Genomic DNA, 15000 nt, shown 5'->3' on the forward strand with positions numbered 1-15000 from the left:
GCCCGAGCACCGGAGGGTGCGAGGCCCTATTGTTCTTGCAATGTTTTTTATTATTTTTTTTATTTTTTTTATTATTATTTGTCTTCTTACCGCACGTTGGCCCGTTTTCGAGGGGGTTGCCATGCGTAACTTTTAACGAAACTTGGCACAGGTGTTCGGTATCATGGCACGAAGGACTCCAAAAAAGCTCCGCCCCTAAATCAGTCCAGGGGCTCTGTAGCGCCCCCTTAAGTCATGGGCCTATGGGGCGGGACCGGCATAAATTTGAAGCTACGGACTCCAAATTTTTTTTGTGTGTGTATCTCACTAAGCCGATCAAAAAAGTCTTTGGGATGCCATGGCCACACCCAACAGGAAGTGAGGTAATTGGAGCTAAAGTAGAACTTTTGTCAACTTTTGGCATACGACAAAATTGTCATACCATGAACTTTGATGTACTTGTCCTGAACCGTACAACTGTTCGGTTTCGTTTCAATTTGTAAATGATCTTAAGACATCGCAGATGATATATTGCGAAGGAATTTTCAATATGTTGTAAGAAAACAAGATGGCGGCTTGATGAAGTCTGATGAAAAAATCACAGAAAATGTCCCTCTACTGTGCCCTTTCTGAGGGGGTTGCCATACATATCTTTTAACATTGCTTCACAGAGTTGTTTGGTAGGACAGCATGTACCTCTCCAACCAAGCCCCACCCCTAACTCAGCACATGGGCTCTGTAGCGCCCCCCTAAGTCCTGGGCCTATGGGCCCGGACCGGCATAAAGTTGAAGCTACGGACTCCAAATTTTTTTTGTGTGTGTATCTCACTAAGCCAATCAAAAAAGTCTTTAGGATGCCATGACCACACCCAACAGGAAGTGAGGTAATTGGACTAGAAAATCAACTTTTGACATATGACAAAATTGTCATACCATGAACTTTGATGTACTTGTCCTGAACCGTACAACTGTTCGGTTTCGTTTTAATTTGTAAATGATCTTAAGACATTGCAGATGATATATTGCGAAGGAATTTTCAATATGTTGTAAGAAAACAAGATGGCGGCTTGATGTATTCTGATGAAAAAGTGACAGAAAATGTGCCTCCACTATGCCCTTTCTGAGGGGGTTGCCATGCATATCTTTCAATGTTGCTTTGCACAGGTGTTTGGTAGGACACAGCGTACCTCTCAAAACAAGCCCCACCCCTTACCCAGCACAGGGGCTCTGTAGCGCCCCCTTAAGTCATGGGCCTATGGGGTGGGACCGGCATAAAGTTGAAGCTACGGACTCCAAAATTTGTGTGTGTGTGTATCTCACTAGGCCAATCAAAAAAGTCTTTAGGATGCCATGGCCACACCCAACAGGAAGTGAGGTAATTGGACTTGAAATGCAACTTTTGACATACGACAAAATTGTCATACCATGAACTTTGATGTACTTGTCCTGAACCATACAACTGTTCAATTTCGTTTCAATTTGTAAATAATCTTAAGACATTGCAGATGATATATTGCGAAGGAATTGTCAATATGCTGTACGAAAACAATATGGCGGTTTGATGAAGTCTGATGAAAAAATTACAGAAAATGTGCCTCTAATGTGCCCTTTCTGAGGGGGTTGCCATGCATATCTTTCAACGTTGCTTTGCACAGGTGTTTGGTAGGGCAGCACGTACGTCTCCAAACAAGCCACACCCTTAAGACAGCTTATGGGCTCTGTAGCGCCCCCTTAAGTCATGGGTCTATAGGGCAGGACCAGAATAAACTTGAAGCTACGGACTCCATTTTTTTTTTTGGATGTGTATCTTACTAAGACGAACAAAAAATGTCATACAGTGGCAAGGCTAATCCCAACAGGAAGTGAGATAATTGGACCTCTTTTTAAAACAGGAAGTTGGCCACCATTTTAGTTTGCAGTGTTTATAAAACAGTGCAAACACATGTGTTCATTAATATAATGAATATAAACTTCTTCTATATGCCTAATATGGCAACTTGATATAGCGCCACCATGTGGTAGGCAAATGAACTGCAGTAAAAGTGTAGTTCTGAAATAGCTGTATCTCGTGAACCGAACGTCGTAGAGACTCCATTTTTGTTTTGGGCAGGATGTGATGGGGAGATATGCCCCACCTTGAGCCGTAGGTGCGAGGGCCCGTCATCGCCGCTCGCGGCTTTAATTGTTATTATAGCCACTACTTGCTGTTCCCCGGCACTTCATGGGTTAATGTGAAACTCGCGCTGATCCAATCAGATCAAGTGCCTCTCTCTCTCAGACGCACGCAGGGATGAAAACAAAAAGGCACCTTTCTCTGTGTGTCTCCCTCAGTTTAAATGAGCTAGTTCTGTCGTAACCTAGCATGTTTAGCTAACTTGCTACAGCCAAAGAGGCAATTTAACAGGATGAATTCACAAAGCAATCAAAAAATAATGTCACTTGTGCGAAATGTGCTTACAGTACAGCATGATACTATTCCAACTGTGGGTGAAAGTTACAAATAAAAGTGCTAAGCAATCGCTAACGCTAACCGCTAATTAAGTTTGGAGTGTTTATAAGCAGCTGTTGCCGTAACTGTCTCCTATTATTTGGTGACGGACGGCGCTAACATAACAATGCCATAATATCATTACTACCAAACCGCCGATTACATCTTATTTTAACAAAGTGATGAAAAAGTACCCAAACTACCCCGGCCCCAATTGAAACTTGAAAAATATCTTAGCATCATGCTTTAGTTCCCAGCCTGTCATCCTGAACTGCCGTGAACAGGTCTGGGTTCCCATCATTTACTCTCAATGGTTCCCATGCACAGGATTTTGCAAACTAGTTCATCTGTGTTTGTTAGAAGGCATTGCTCATGGTCAAGCCAAAATATTTCCTTTGGATGCAGCAACTTATTAGCAACCATCATTTCCCCTTGTTTCTCTGATAGGACTACTAACAAGCAAGAAACAACTAGCCAGGTGGAAGTGGAGAAGTTTTAGCGGGTGGCGCCACTTGGTGTTCAAAATCAGAATTGCAACAGAGTTACAATGTAGGTCAAATGTAATGTGCGGGCCATGTTCAATCACATTTTAAAAATCTGCTGCGGGCCAATAAAAACGGGCTCGCGGGCCGGAGTTGGCCCGCGGGCCTTAGTTTGGACAAGCATGCACTACACATTCTGAAACGTACACACTATACATTCTTAAACGTACACACTAGACATTCTTAAACGTACACACTAGACATTCTTAAACGTACACACTACACATTCTGAAACGTACACACTACACATTCTTAAACGTACACACTAGGCATTCTTAAACATACACACTAGGCATTCTGAAACGTACACACTAGCTCGGGATGCAACTCGGGCCTGGGGTACATTACTGGAAAGCGTAGTTGCTAACTATGTTAGCTACTTTGTTGGCTGCAATGCAATGCATTGGCAACTACCGAAGTTGCTAACCGCTAACTACTACACTTTCCAGAAATGCAACCCTGGTGCAGTAAAGTACTGTAAGTTGAAAATGTCATAATGAATACTTGAATGAATTTGATGGTGGTGGTAAGTATTAATTAAAAAGGTAACTTTAGTGAATGGACAGCATGAAGTCTGGAAATAAATAACTTTAAATCTTACACAGTGTCCCTTTAAACATACCCACTCGCTTGAGATGCAACTCAGTCTGGTTCTCATTTACCATACACACTAGCTCCACACTTTTCATTCTACATCGAAATGCTTCTGGAGAAGGCCTCACTGTGTGCCAGTATGTGTGTGTGTGTGTGTGTGTGTGTGTTTGTGTGTGTGTATGTGTGTGTGTGTGTGTGTGTGTGTGTGTGTGTGTGTGTGTGTGTGTGTGTGTGTGTGTGTGTGTGTGTGTGTGTGTGTGTGTGTGTGTGTGTATCTGTGTGTGTGTGTGTGTGTGTGTGAGTGTGTGTGTGTGTGTGTGTGTGTGTGTGTGTGGTGTGTGTGTGTGTGTGTGTGTGTGTGTGTGTGTGTGTGTGTGTGTGTGTGTGTGTGTGTGCGCATATGTGTGTGTTAGGGTGACCACCTGCTATTAAGTCCAAGGGGGTATGCTTTTGAGGGACAATATGGGACCGTCCCTGGCGTGCACGTGCACTCGCACTATATATACGTATATGTATAGGCCTATCCCCCTAAATCTTGGGCTTTATATGCCACAAGGCATGGATAGTGTGAGTCCAATTTTCGATGGTCCAAGGAATGGAAAAGCACTAGGCCTCGGCTGGGATTTCAGTACGCGCACTCCTCAATCGTACGGTGCAAAAGTATTTATTGTTGTCAGAATGGTAAAAAGTCATGAATGAAACCTCAATTAAAATAAAGAAGACAGTCCAACTAAATGAAAGTAAGGTGAAATAGTGATGTAATTAAGTGAGTACGGTCGAAATAATGTAACAGACCGGGCTGCGTTTCCCCATTCAACTCAAACACAACCCAAAACCCGACTAAATGCCATATGACATATGACGTCATCCCAAAAGGTCACCCGTCACTTAAAGTAATAAACATAAAAACAAAAACTAAACATAATCCATCCACAATCATTCGGTTAATCTTCCACATAATAATCAAATATCTTATATTTAACCCAAAATATTATCTTATAAGGCCAAAACATAAAAAATAGCAAAATGGCTGTAACAGATAGGTAACAGGTAGGCCTATTAACCTAAACATTGCGCATATGGACATTATAATATTGTGCAACCAATGTGCAGTTTTTTCCTTCTAAATGCTGCAAATATTAAGTAGCCTATCAAATGTAATCAGTACTTAACCCCCACATCCCTAATAAATGTATCAACCAATAGGCTATAGGCAACACATTTAGACAATCTACACAGTAGACCTCCATGTGATACAATAAGTGAACATAATTTCAGTCTCTTGAAAAGACACCTTGTGCATCTGTGCAGTTGTGCAAAATTGGTAGCTTATGAGGACCCATAATAGCCTAGTTTGTACACCTTTAAGGACCTGTAGGCTACATTTTACAATAATACGTTTAGAAACCTACAACATCACAGCATTTGGGGAAAACACTTCAACATTTGGATCTAGCAATTCTTGGCTGGCATTGCTATTCCTGCTCTTATGTTTATTCTGTTACAAATGCCAGGGGGTTTTGTAATGAATGCAGGGTGGCACCGTGTAGTTGAAATACAATATCTAGTCCTGTATTGTGAATCACGGCATGTGAGGGGGAAACGGCTTGTATTTACATGTAGCATTAATAATAATTAGATAACATTTCTGCTACATTCTGTTGCAAAAGTCATAAACTAGTGTCTGTTTTCACATTGATCTAAGGTGGCACAGTGTTGTTAGACTCTCCCAACTGGACGAAAAGTCAGCCTAAATTCCCTGGCGTTGCGATGTGTGTGTCGCATCGGTATTAAGAACGGGGTCTGCTCGTTTTTCCGACGCACCATTGATCCGATGCGTCAATGTTCCGAACATTTCCCATTGATCCTACAGCACTTAGTCTCAGATAACTTTTTACCAATAAAATGAAACCCTTTGTCCCGACAATCCAATGTTCCGACCAAAAGCTGCTTTAGATCACCGTCATCTCTGACAGCCTGCACAGTGGTCATGCAGCTGTCTGTGACAGGTTAGGTTTAGGGAAAGTTTTGGTCAAGGCACAAATTTAAAACTCAGAAACATTGCAATAGCCTACTGACAGGTTATGTTTAGGGATGGTTTTGGTAAGGGCACAGCAAGACAGACTCAGACGGCATCTATGTGCTCGTCGCAGCGCATGCAGCTGAAGTCTACTTGGCACCGGGAAAAGCAGGACATACGACCTGGGATGACGACCAACCCCAAACAGCCATTGGTCGGAACATTGAGCGGGTTTAAGGGTTTAATTTAATTATTTCGAGTTAATGGGCTGTAGGATCAATGGCAAATTTTCTGAATATTGATGTGTCGGATCAAAGAAACGTCTGAAAAATGACATGCTACCATTGAGAACTGCCGCTATTCGCGGTTAGCTCTCTTAAGAACGCAAAGGAAGAATCGGTCAGTTTGCTGCTAGGGCATGGGTGTTAAAAGGTAGCGATAAGAACGAAGTTATATCCCACCTCTGACTTGCTTTGATGAAGGTGGGTCTTGCAACCTTCGTGTGACTGCCTATAGGTCTCAGGGATAGAGAGACTTTTTTTTTTCTTCTTCGACACACTTCATTATGCGGGACAAACGGTCAATTCGTGGGATGCATGATTTGGGCTTGAAACGCTGTACGCGCACGCGCTACGCGGGACGGGTGGTCACCCTAGTGTGTGTGTGTGTGTGTGTGTGTGTCTGTGTGTGTGTGTGTGTGTATCTGAGTGTGAGTGTATGTGTGTGTGTGCTTGTGTGTGTGTGTCTCAGTGTCTGTGTGTGTGTGTGTGTGTGTGTGTGTGTGTGTGTGTGTGTGTTTGTGTAAGTGTAAGTAAGTGTGTGTCTGTCAGTGTCTGTGTCTGTGTGTGTGTGTGTGTGTGTGTGTGTGTGTGTGTGTGTGTGTGTGTGTGTGTGTGTGTGTGTCCTTACCAATCTGGGCGGGTCCACTGTCCAGGCTCCCTCCTCGGCCCCCCCGATCGCAACTTGGAGGAGCCCAACCATCATTACAGTGGCAATTAGCCTCGTTGTTACACACCTACACACACACACACACACACACACACACACACACACACACACACACACACACACACACACACACACACACACACTTGTCATTGCAGTTGCAGTTGGCCTCATTATTACACACACACACACACACACACACACACACACACACACACACACACACACACACACATTTACAGAGGTAATGATTATCAATGCTATCATTATTACAAACACACCTCTACATGTGCAGGAGGGCAGGGGCGGAGTGGGAAGAGTATTCCCACCGGGAGAATTCTTCCCTTAGCGGCCCTTTTTACCCCTCCACCAACACCAAGAAAAAAAACAACAACAACAACAACGCGAACAACATGGTTCCCTAACCAAAAAGACAAAAAACACGAAATCTGCAGTCGTAGGTCTACTACATGTGGACATTAGTGTTGTCAAAATATCAACCTGAAGTGGAGAATTGTAGCCTACACTTGATGAAATAGGCCTACACAGCCATCATCACAGTCCAAAGCATTCACCATAGAACATTGCAGGTTAGGCTACATCACGCTACTGTTCCATGAAAATGTGCACTCCACTGTCATTTTGACAGTTTGTAGGCCAATTGAAATATCGTAAAAGAGTCATTTATGTAGCCATTTATGTATTAAGCCATTTATGTAGCCCCTCCCTTTACCATTCAGATAAATAAGCGGACCAAAGTGGGTTCCTGTTGAGCTAGAGTGCAAGTATGTGTACCTCTGCTGTAATGCAGTTACCTTAAGTGAGTGGAGTCTGACAAGTACTATAAGATATTTAAAAATAGAAGTATTTATTTTAATACCAAAAAGGTTCAATAGTAAAACAAATAAAACAGTGTAATTGCCCCTCTTTCACTAGTTATAAAGAAACAAAATTCACAAACCAAAAATGCATAAGTGGGGTAGCTCCCACTATGACCTAGATATAAGCCCAGGTAAACTCACAAAAAAACAATAAAAGATAAGGTACTCACTAGTACACTTCAAGTCCTAGACTCTTACTATTAGAATTTTACTCTTTAACAGGAAGACAGGATGAGCACGGGCACAAAGTTTTGAGTGTGGGGATTTTTAGAAGAGTAGGCTATAGCTTACAAAAAGTCTGTCTACATTGTGCAATAAACCCACCATGCAGCAACTAAGCCAAACCTAGGCTACTTCAAAGCACAACCATAAGTCAACAAAATTAATAACCAAACGGTGTAGGCCTACCTTAAAACGCTGTCTTCGTCGCAGCAAATGTCTTTGTTTCTTGCAATTACATTTTAATCCACAGTTTAGGCTACACACCCAGCACTGCTCACATTAGAATCTTGTGTGATAATTATTTTGTTCCATTTCTTCAGACATTACATAGGCTACATCCTAAATGTGCCACATATAAATATATGTATGATATAACATTATTTCGACTGTAAGGAGATATAGGCCTACCGCTAGTTCTAACAAACCAATGCCATCAAAACATGTACAACGTGTTTTCCTGCTTAGCTGCAGTTCACCTCCTTACCACTTGGTGGAGTCTGTTCGTAACCCAAGTCAATAACCACAGAACAAGTGAATCTGGAGTGGCAGACTGTAAACTGTCATGTCGTGTGGAAATCGGAAAATAAATCACAACTTACTAATATTTCCATTCCTTGGTAACCAATCTAAATATCACAGGTTCTTGAAATACTGAAAACGAAACTATGTTACTAAGATCTAGTAAACTTCCGCGATCTACGGTGTATGAACATTATCAGTAGAGAAGGGGTGTGGCCAATTTACTGTTTGACACCGTCACTGAGGTATTGCGGTCGGGTAGACGGTATATATAGTGGTGAGTCAAGTCCTCACTGGATGGGAACTGAATTGTAGTTAGTTAATCTTCGCTCTAACTTAGAATTACTTTGGGGCCGGCTGAGAACATAAAGTGTCTAAATACTTTGGGGCCGGCTGAGAACATAATGCGGCCGCTGTAATATATTTCGTGGCCGCGGCCCACCGGGACAAGTCCCCGATCTCCCGATGGCCACTCCGCGCCTGCAGGAGAGTCCGATTAGCCACAAGATAGTGATGATGGTAATTAATCATCTTCATTAATATTGCTATTAACACATTGAATACCAAGTACGTAAAAGCACATATTTCACGCCCATGCGCTGAATACCAAATGGTAAAAATACTTTTTTATATTTAAATGTTACATTTGGAATCTACGGCCTTCAATGCTTATTAATAAAAAATTAAAACAAAAATGGCCGTCCGTCAAAAACTTGTGTTGTGGGATTTGTACATTTTAATCACAACAATGTCTGTGCCAAGCCAACCCAAGAACAGTAACCATACCAGTAGCCTAACCTGCAATCTGTCACCCTGCGTTACGATCACCCTGCGTTATGGTCACCCTGCGATGATGACGCCGCGTTACGATCACCCTGCGTTGATGAGGCTGCGTTACGGTCACCCTGCGTTATGGTCACCCTGCGTTACGGTCACCCTGCGTTACGATCACCCTGCGTTACGATCACCCTGCGTTACGATCACCCTGCGTTACGATCACCCTGCGTTACGATCACCCTGCATTACGATCACCCTGCGTTATGATCACCCTGCGTTGATGAGGCTGCGTTATGATCACCCTGCGTTGATGCCCTTACTCTCTCTGTAACACTAAACCAGTGTTAATTTCGTCAACCACGACGATGACGAAAATATTTCGTCAACGCCCCTTTTTCCCTTGACGATGACGAGACGATGACGCACTAAAAATTGCCTCCAGCGAATAAAAATATGACGAAAATAAAAAATATTTTCGTCAAGGAGACTAAGACGAGACGAAATTTACAAGCCATGGACGAATGGACATTAAAAAATATAATCATTTATAATTAATTTGTAATTGTAATAGGCCAAAGTGTCTTGAACTTCATAGGTTGTTGCGCTCACGCTGTTGCCTCGCGTGTCTCTGCTGGCAGCCAGCCAGTGCATGGCGCGGCTCAGTCAGTAGTTTTGTAGCCTAGTAGTTCAGTGAGTCCATTTAAGTTGAGTTTAGGTCCTAAAACATCCCCAGAGAAAGAGATAAAATAGCCGACGTTGAGGGAAGTGTTAATTTTGAAACATGTTCAACAACCCTCTTGTCCATGACGAAGACATGTGTTTCTGCAGTAATGACAGTCGTCTCGCCAATCCTCCTCTGATACTGTCATGTTAAACCACCTCGAGCTTCCACTATTCTCCTTTTCACTTAGGCTGCCCGGCGTTCGTTGTCTGTTATGTTTTTGTAATGTTTGCTATATTAGTTGTTTAACCACATGAGTAGGCAGTTCGCAAGCAAATCATGAAGGTCGGATTTGTGAATGTATTTAAATCAGTCACCGCGGGAGCGCGCGCCAGCTGGGGGAAAGTTGGCCTGTCTAAACAGAGGCACGTCTACCGTAGTTTTGAAAAGAATCAATGGATGGGCGATCGCTAATAAGTTTTAAACTGTTGAGATTTGAAACTTGTTCTCGTCGAGAGCAACGCTAAAAGAACCAAAGGGAGTCGACAGCGTTTCCATGCGTCTGCAGTGTCTTCCTAAGTTCCAAAAACTCTTTTCAGGGTCTTGCTTATCGAGCCTCGACACCCCCCGACAAACAAAACAGCATTAGTGTTTAAATATTTGTATGTACATGTCCTTTCTATCGTCCAGTCTGCATACCCCTGCCTAACTATTTTTCCTTTGACTTTTGCAGGGCTTACGAAGTGTGCTCGCGCAATCTATTTAAGCCTATTCCACGCATGCCGCATGAGTCATTATCGTTCTCTGCTCGCATTGCCAATTGGAAACAAAAACCGCTAACTTGCATAGTCTAACATCAGCAATAGTTTATCTAACTCGTGGTCATCGGGAAGCCACTATCAGGGAGACTTCTTGAACTTCATGGAGACTTGGGATGTCTGGTCTTCCCACTGCCGGCAATCTGCAGGCTTAAGTCACGCGGTCAGGTGAAGAAGAGCATGTAGCTTCCTCCGTGATCAAACTCAAAATCAAATAATATGCAGCAGCTTCTAATGCATGAGAGAGAGAGAGAGAGAGAGAGAGAGAGAGAGAGAGAGAGAGAGAGAGAGAGAGAGAGAGAGCAGCCTGCACCTGGAAGTGTGTGTGTGTGTGTGCGCGCGCGCGATGCTCTTTTGCTCTATGATGTTGAAATGACTGATTTGGGTTTTGGTGGAAAATGACCAAGTAACAAGGTGAATATTTGCTGCAATAGGCTATATTAGTAATACTTTCTGAAATAACAATAGCCATTGTAGGTTATTTATTTTACACCACAATATTGACTAAAATGACTAAAATTTTAAATGTTGACGAAAATGACTAAAATTTGACTATGACTAAAATAGATTTTCGTCATTTTGACTAAGACTAAGACTAAATTGGGAAGCCAATGACTAAAATATGACTAAGACTAAAATTGATTTTCGTCATTGTGACTAAGACTAAGACTAAATCAAAAAAAGCTGACGAAATTAACACTGCACTAAAAACTTGTGGCATGGTGGGCTAGCTATGATGCTGCCGTCTTGTTCATCAAGATTCCTGCTTGTAGCCAGTGTTGCATACTTACTAGTAGTCTATGTTGTTTACTTACTAGTAGTACATGTTGTTTACTAGTAGTCCATGTTGTTTACTAGTAGTCCATGTTGTTTACTAGTAGTCTACGGTTGGTGCCCACTCTCTGGTGCTTCCTTCATGCAATATACAGAGAGAGCAAATTCCTATTGTGTCTGGCTGAGTAAAACTTTCGGAGGCTGGATCCTGGCCGGGGCCTTGGCTAGATGCAAACAGCACCCGAACCAGAGATTCTTCAAGTATATAGAGATATGCCAACGTAAGGCCCGCCACACTGGGACTGCTGCAGCCAGAGACTCTTCAAGTATATAGAGATATGCCAATGTAAGGCCGGCCACACATTGGCTCCAACAGCACTGCGGCGCTAGATGCAAACAGCACCCGAACCAGAGATTCTTCCAGTATATAGAGATATGCCAATGTAATAGCAGAGAGAGTAGAGAGATTCTGCAAGCATATAGAGATATGCCAATGTAATAGCAGAGAGAGTAGAGAGAGAGAGAGAGAGGTTCCATTGGCCCATTGTTTCTGGGTTCTATTATTGCAAGGGGGAGGGGGGAATCCCCCTTTAGGCAGACCTAAGGAGTGTTCTATTCAATGCTAGGAGTATTATGACACGCCCCTTTAGGCAGACCGGAACCGTGTCATGTTAGGTGCCCATAGCAACCTACTGTATTACATTGGCATATCTCTATATACTTAAAGAATCTCTGGTAATAGGTTGCTAAGGGCACCTAACATAGTACTACCCGAACTGTGATGGGATTGATAGTACCTGTACCAATTTCATATCATAAAAGGAACTGGTCCCCGTGTAAGGCCGGCCGCACATTGGCTCCGACAGCACTGCGGCGCACTTTGCTTCCGACATAATCCAGACCCCCAAACCAAATTTCACACAAACATAGCATTGATAGTCAATGGCCGGCGCAGACAAAATAGAACTTGTCTCTAATTGCTATCCGACATCTGCGAATGTCCGCGGACATCGGTGCCAGTGTGCGGGGTTCTACTGAAAACAATGAAATAGAACTTTTGCCCAGCAGTGCTCAGCACTGTTGGAGCCGGTGTGCGGAAGCCCTAATAGGTTGCTATGGGCACCTAACGTGACCAGGTTTCGGTCTGCCTAAAGGGGCGTGTCATAATGCTCCTACAATGAATAGAACAGTCCTTAGATCTGCCTTGCAATAGTAGAACCCGTAAACAATGGGCCAACGGAACCTCTCTCTCTCTACTCTCTCTGCCCCAACTGTGATGGGATTAATAATGCCTGTAGGAGGGGAGAAGTGCCGCACACTCTCGAATTAAATAAAAAAGTTTTTAATGTGACAACGTTTCGGCCTGTCGGCCTTCCTCAACTTGTTTATTTAACTCGAGAGTGTGCGGCACTTCTCTCCTCCTGCAAGTGTATTTACTGGTTGCCAGCACCTCTGTTTCTGGTGTGCGTTTTGCACCTCCACTCATTGATAGTGCCTGTACCAATTTCATATCATGAAAGGCACTGGTCCCCGTTTAAACTTGTGACATTCTGAAATGGGGCATTTTTCACAAAAACCTTAAAATCTCCGTTTCTTGACGAATTCGGTGGATATCCGCCTTGGTTTAACTTGGGTTTGCTTGCAATAAAAACTCGTAGAAACACGTTTTTTTCACCCACTAAGAGAGAAAAGTCTCCACGTTCAAACAAGCCATAACATGTTTCAGTGGCCCTATCATATAATATGCTGTGATTACAAAAAATGTCAAAAAGGTTTTAGAACACCAGTATTCTACGACATAATTCCCTAAACACTGCCGGTATTCAATGTGTTAACAATTAAAATAAGCCCATAGGGATGTCATAGTGATGATGTCATAGTGATGATGTCATGGTGATGATGTCATAGTGATGATGTCATGGTGATGATGTCATGGTGATGTCATACCCCGTTGCCGTGACACGTCTCCGTGGCCGTGCAGCTGGAGTCCTGCAGCAGAGCCGAGTCGTTCACACACTTGAAGTCCAGACACGCCTACACACACACACACACACATACACATGCACAACACACACACACACACACACACACAAACGCACAACACACACACACACAAACACACACGCACACACACATGCACACGCACACACACACACACACACACACACACACACACACACACACACACACAAACGCACACACATTACAGCCGAGCCATTCGCACACTTGAAGTCCAGACACGCCTACACACACACGCGCGCGCACGCACATGCACAAACACACACACACACACACACACACGCACATACACACACACCTATCCCGGGGCACAGACCTCTGTTCCCACACACACACACACACACACACACACACACACACACACACACACACACCTTCCCCGATGCACAGACGGATCCCTGGTTGACGTAGGCGGGGTCCAGCACGTCGGTCCCCAGGTTGTAGTCGGCGTTCTTGCAGATGACGTCGTCCTGGAGCTTTTCGATGCTGATGGTGACGCCGCGAGGAGGGTCGTTAGAGTCGAACCCCGTACACTGGATCTTACCACACATCACGTTCCTATGGCGACACGACAGTAACATAGCGAGGAGGAGGGTCGTTAGAGTCGAACCCCGTACACTGGATCTTACCGCACATCACGTTCCTATGGCGACACGACAGTAACATAGCAACACAAAACATCACAGGGGAGAAGAGAACACTGACATCACATTTCTGACAACAGAACATAGTAACGCACCACATGAATATTCTAAAACAACCACAGCATAAAATTAGCCTAGCGCGCCATCCTACGTACTTCCGCCAAGACACTTGGCTCCGCACTACGTCTGGTACATGTCCTCTGTGGAGCGATGTTGACCGGTAGGATTTTCACCGGTGTTCTGACAAACTGTCTTACATTGTAATTTTATCCTACGGTAGGATGTTCTGTCAGACATGTCTGTTAAACGGTCCTACATCGCCATAGATAGACGTCAGACATGTTTGTTCAATAACTTATAAGTGAAATCCTGATTTTTCCGAAATGTCCTTCCTGCTTCCTGCAATCGCGTCAGATCAAACAGAGTCCAGACCATGAATACGAAATGGAAATGGTAGTATTATGGGATGGTCAGGACCAGGCTAGATTAAAACAGCAAAGCATGATATTATATTGCTATAGCAAAGCATGATATTATATTGCTATAGCAACATTACGGTAAGTGTTAGATCACTATGCAAGATCACTATGGCAGCAAGCAGCCAAATCAGACAGCACATACTGTAGCTTCCTCCGCCGTTTTCGGTCGCATTGGTCTGTCTGTCTGTCTGTCAGCAGGATAACTCAAAAAGTCATGAACAGATTTGGATGAAACTTTGTGGTGTTGGAAATTACCAAAGAAACAAGTGATTATATTTTGGTGGTGATCCAGATAATGACTGGACTCGGGAATGTTTTTTAAATGTATTTTTTAATGAATGCCTTTATTTCTGTCAGGACAGTGAAGAGCGACAGGAGGTGAATGTGGAGAGAGAGACCGGGCAGGGATGGCTGTGTCTGTTTCTTTTTGTTTTTAGATACTTTTTTCGACTTTATTGATGACAGGATAGTATGAGAGGTGGACAGGAATCGAATGGGAAGAGAGATGGGGAGAGGTTCGACAAATGACCCGAGCCGGGATTCGAACCCTGTCTTGGCGCGCTGCGCCACAGCACCCCCTGTGGAGTCAGGAATGATATAGGATGAATTTTGACATTCCAGTTCCTAGTTTAGTGCTT

The 15000-nt window shown here is 43.5% G+C and overlaps 1 protein-coding gene across 1 annotated transcript in view; it reads right to left on the reverse strand.

Annotated features, from left to right (window-relative positions):
* zgc:174164 (uncharacterized protein LOC570656 homolog) overlaps positions 1-15000 on the reverse strand; it is a 68095-nt gene that overhangs the window by 8116 nt on the left and 44979 nt on the right. Inside the window, exons 17-19 of the mRNA XM_063218960.1 lie at positions 13614-13797; positions 13168-13254; positions 6533-6638 (exon numbers count right to left, since the gene is read on the reverse strand). Coding sequence (XP_063075030.1) covers positions 6533-6638; positions 13168-13254; positions 13614-13797 — 377 coding nt within the window. The remainder of the gene's footprint in view (positions 1-6532; positions 6639-13167; positions 13255-13613; positions 13798-15000) is intronic.

Source organism: Engraulis encrasicolus, chromosome 2, assembly GCF_034702125.1.
Source record: "Engraulis encrasicolus isolate BLACKSEA-1 chromosome 2, IST_EnEncr_1.0, whole genome shotgun sequence".
Taxonomy (NCBI): Eukaryota; Metazoa; Chordata; class Actinopteri; order Clupeiformes; family Engraulidae; genus Engraulis; species Engraulis encrasicolus.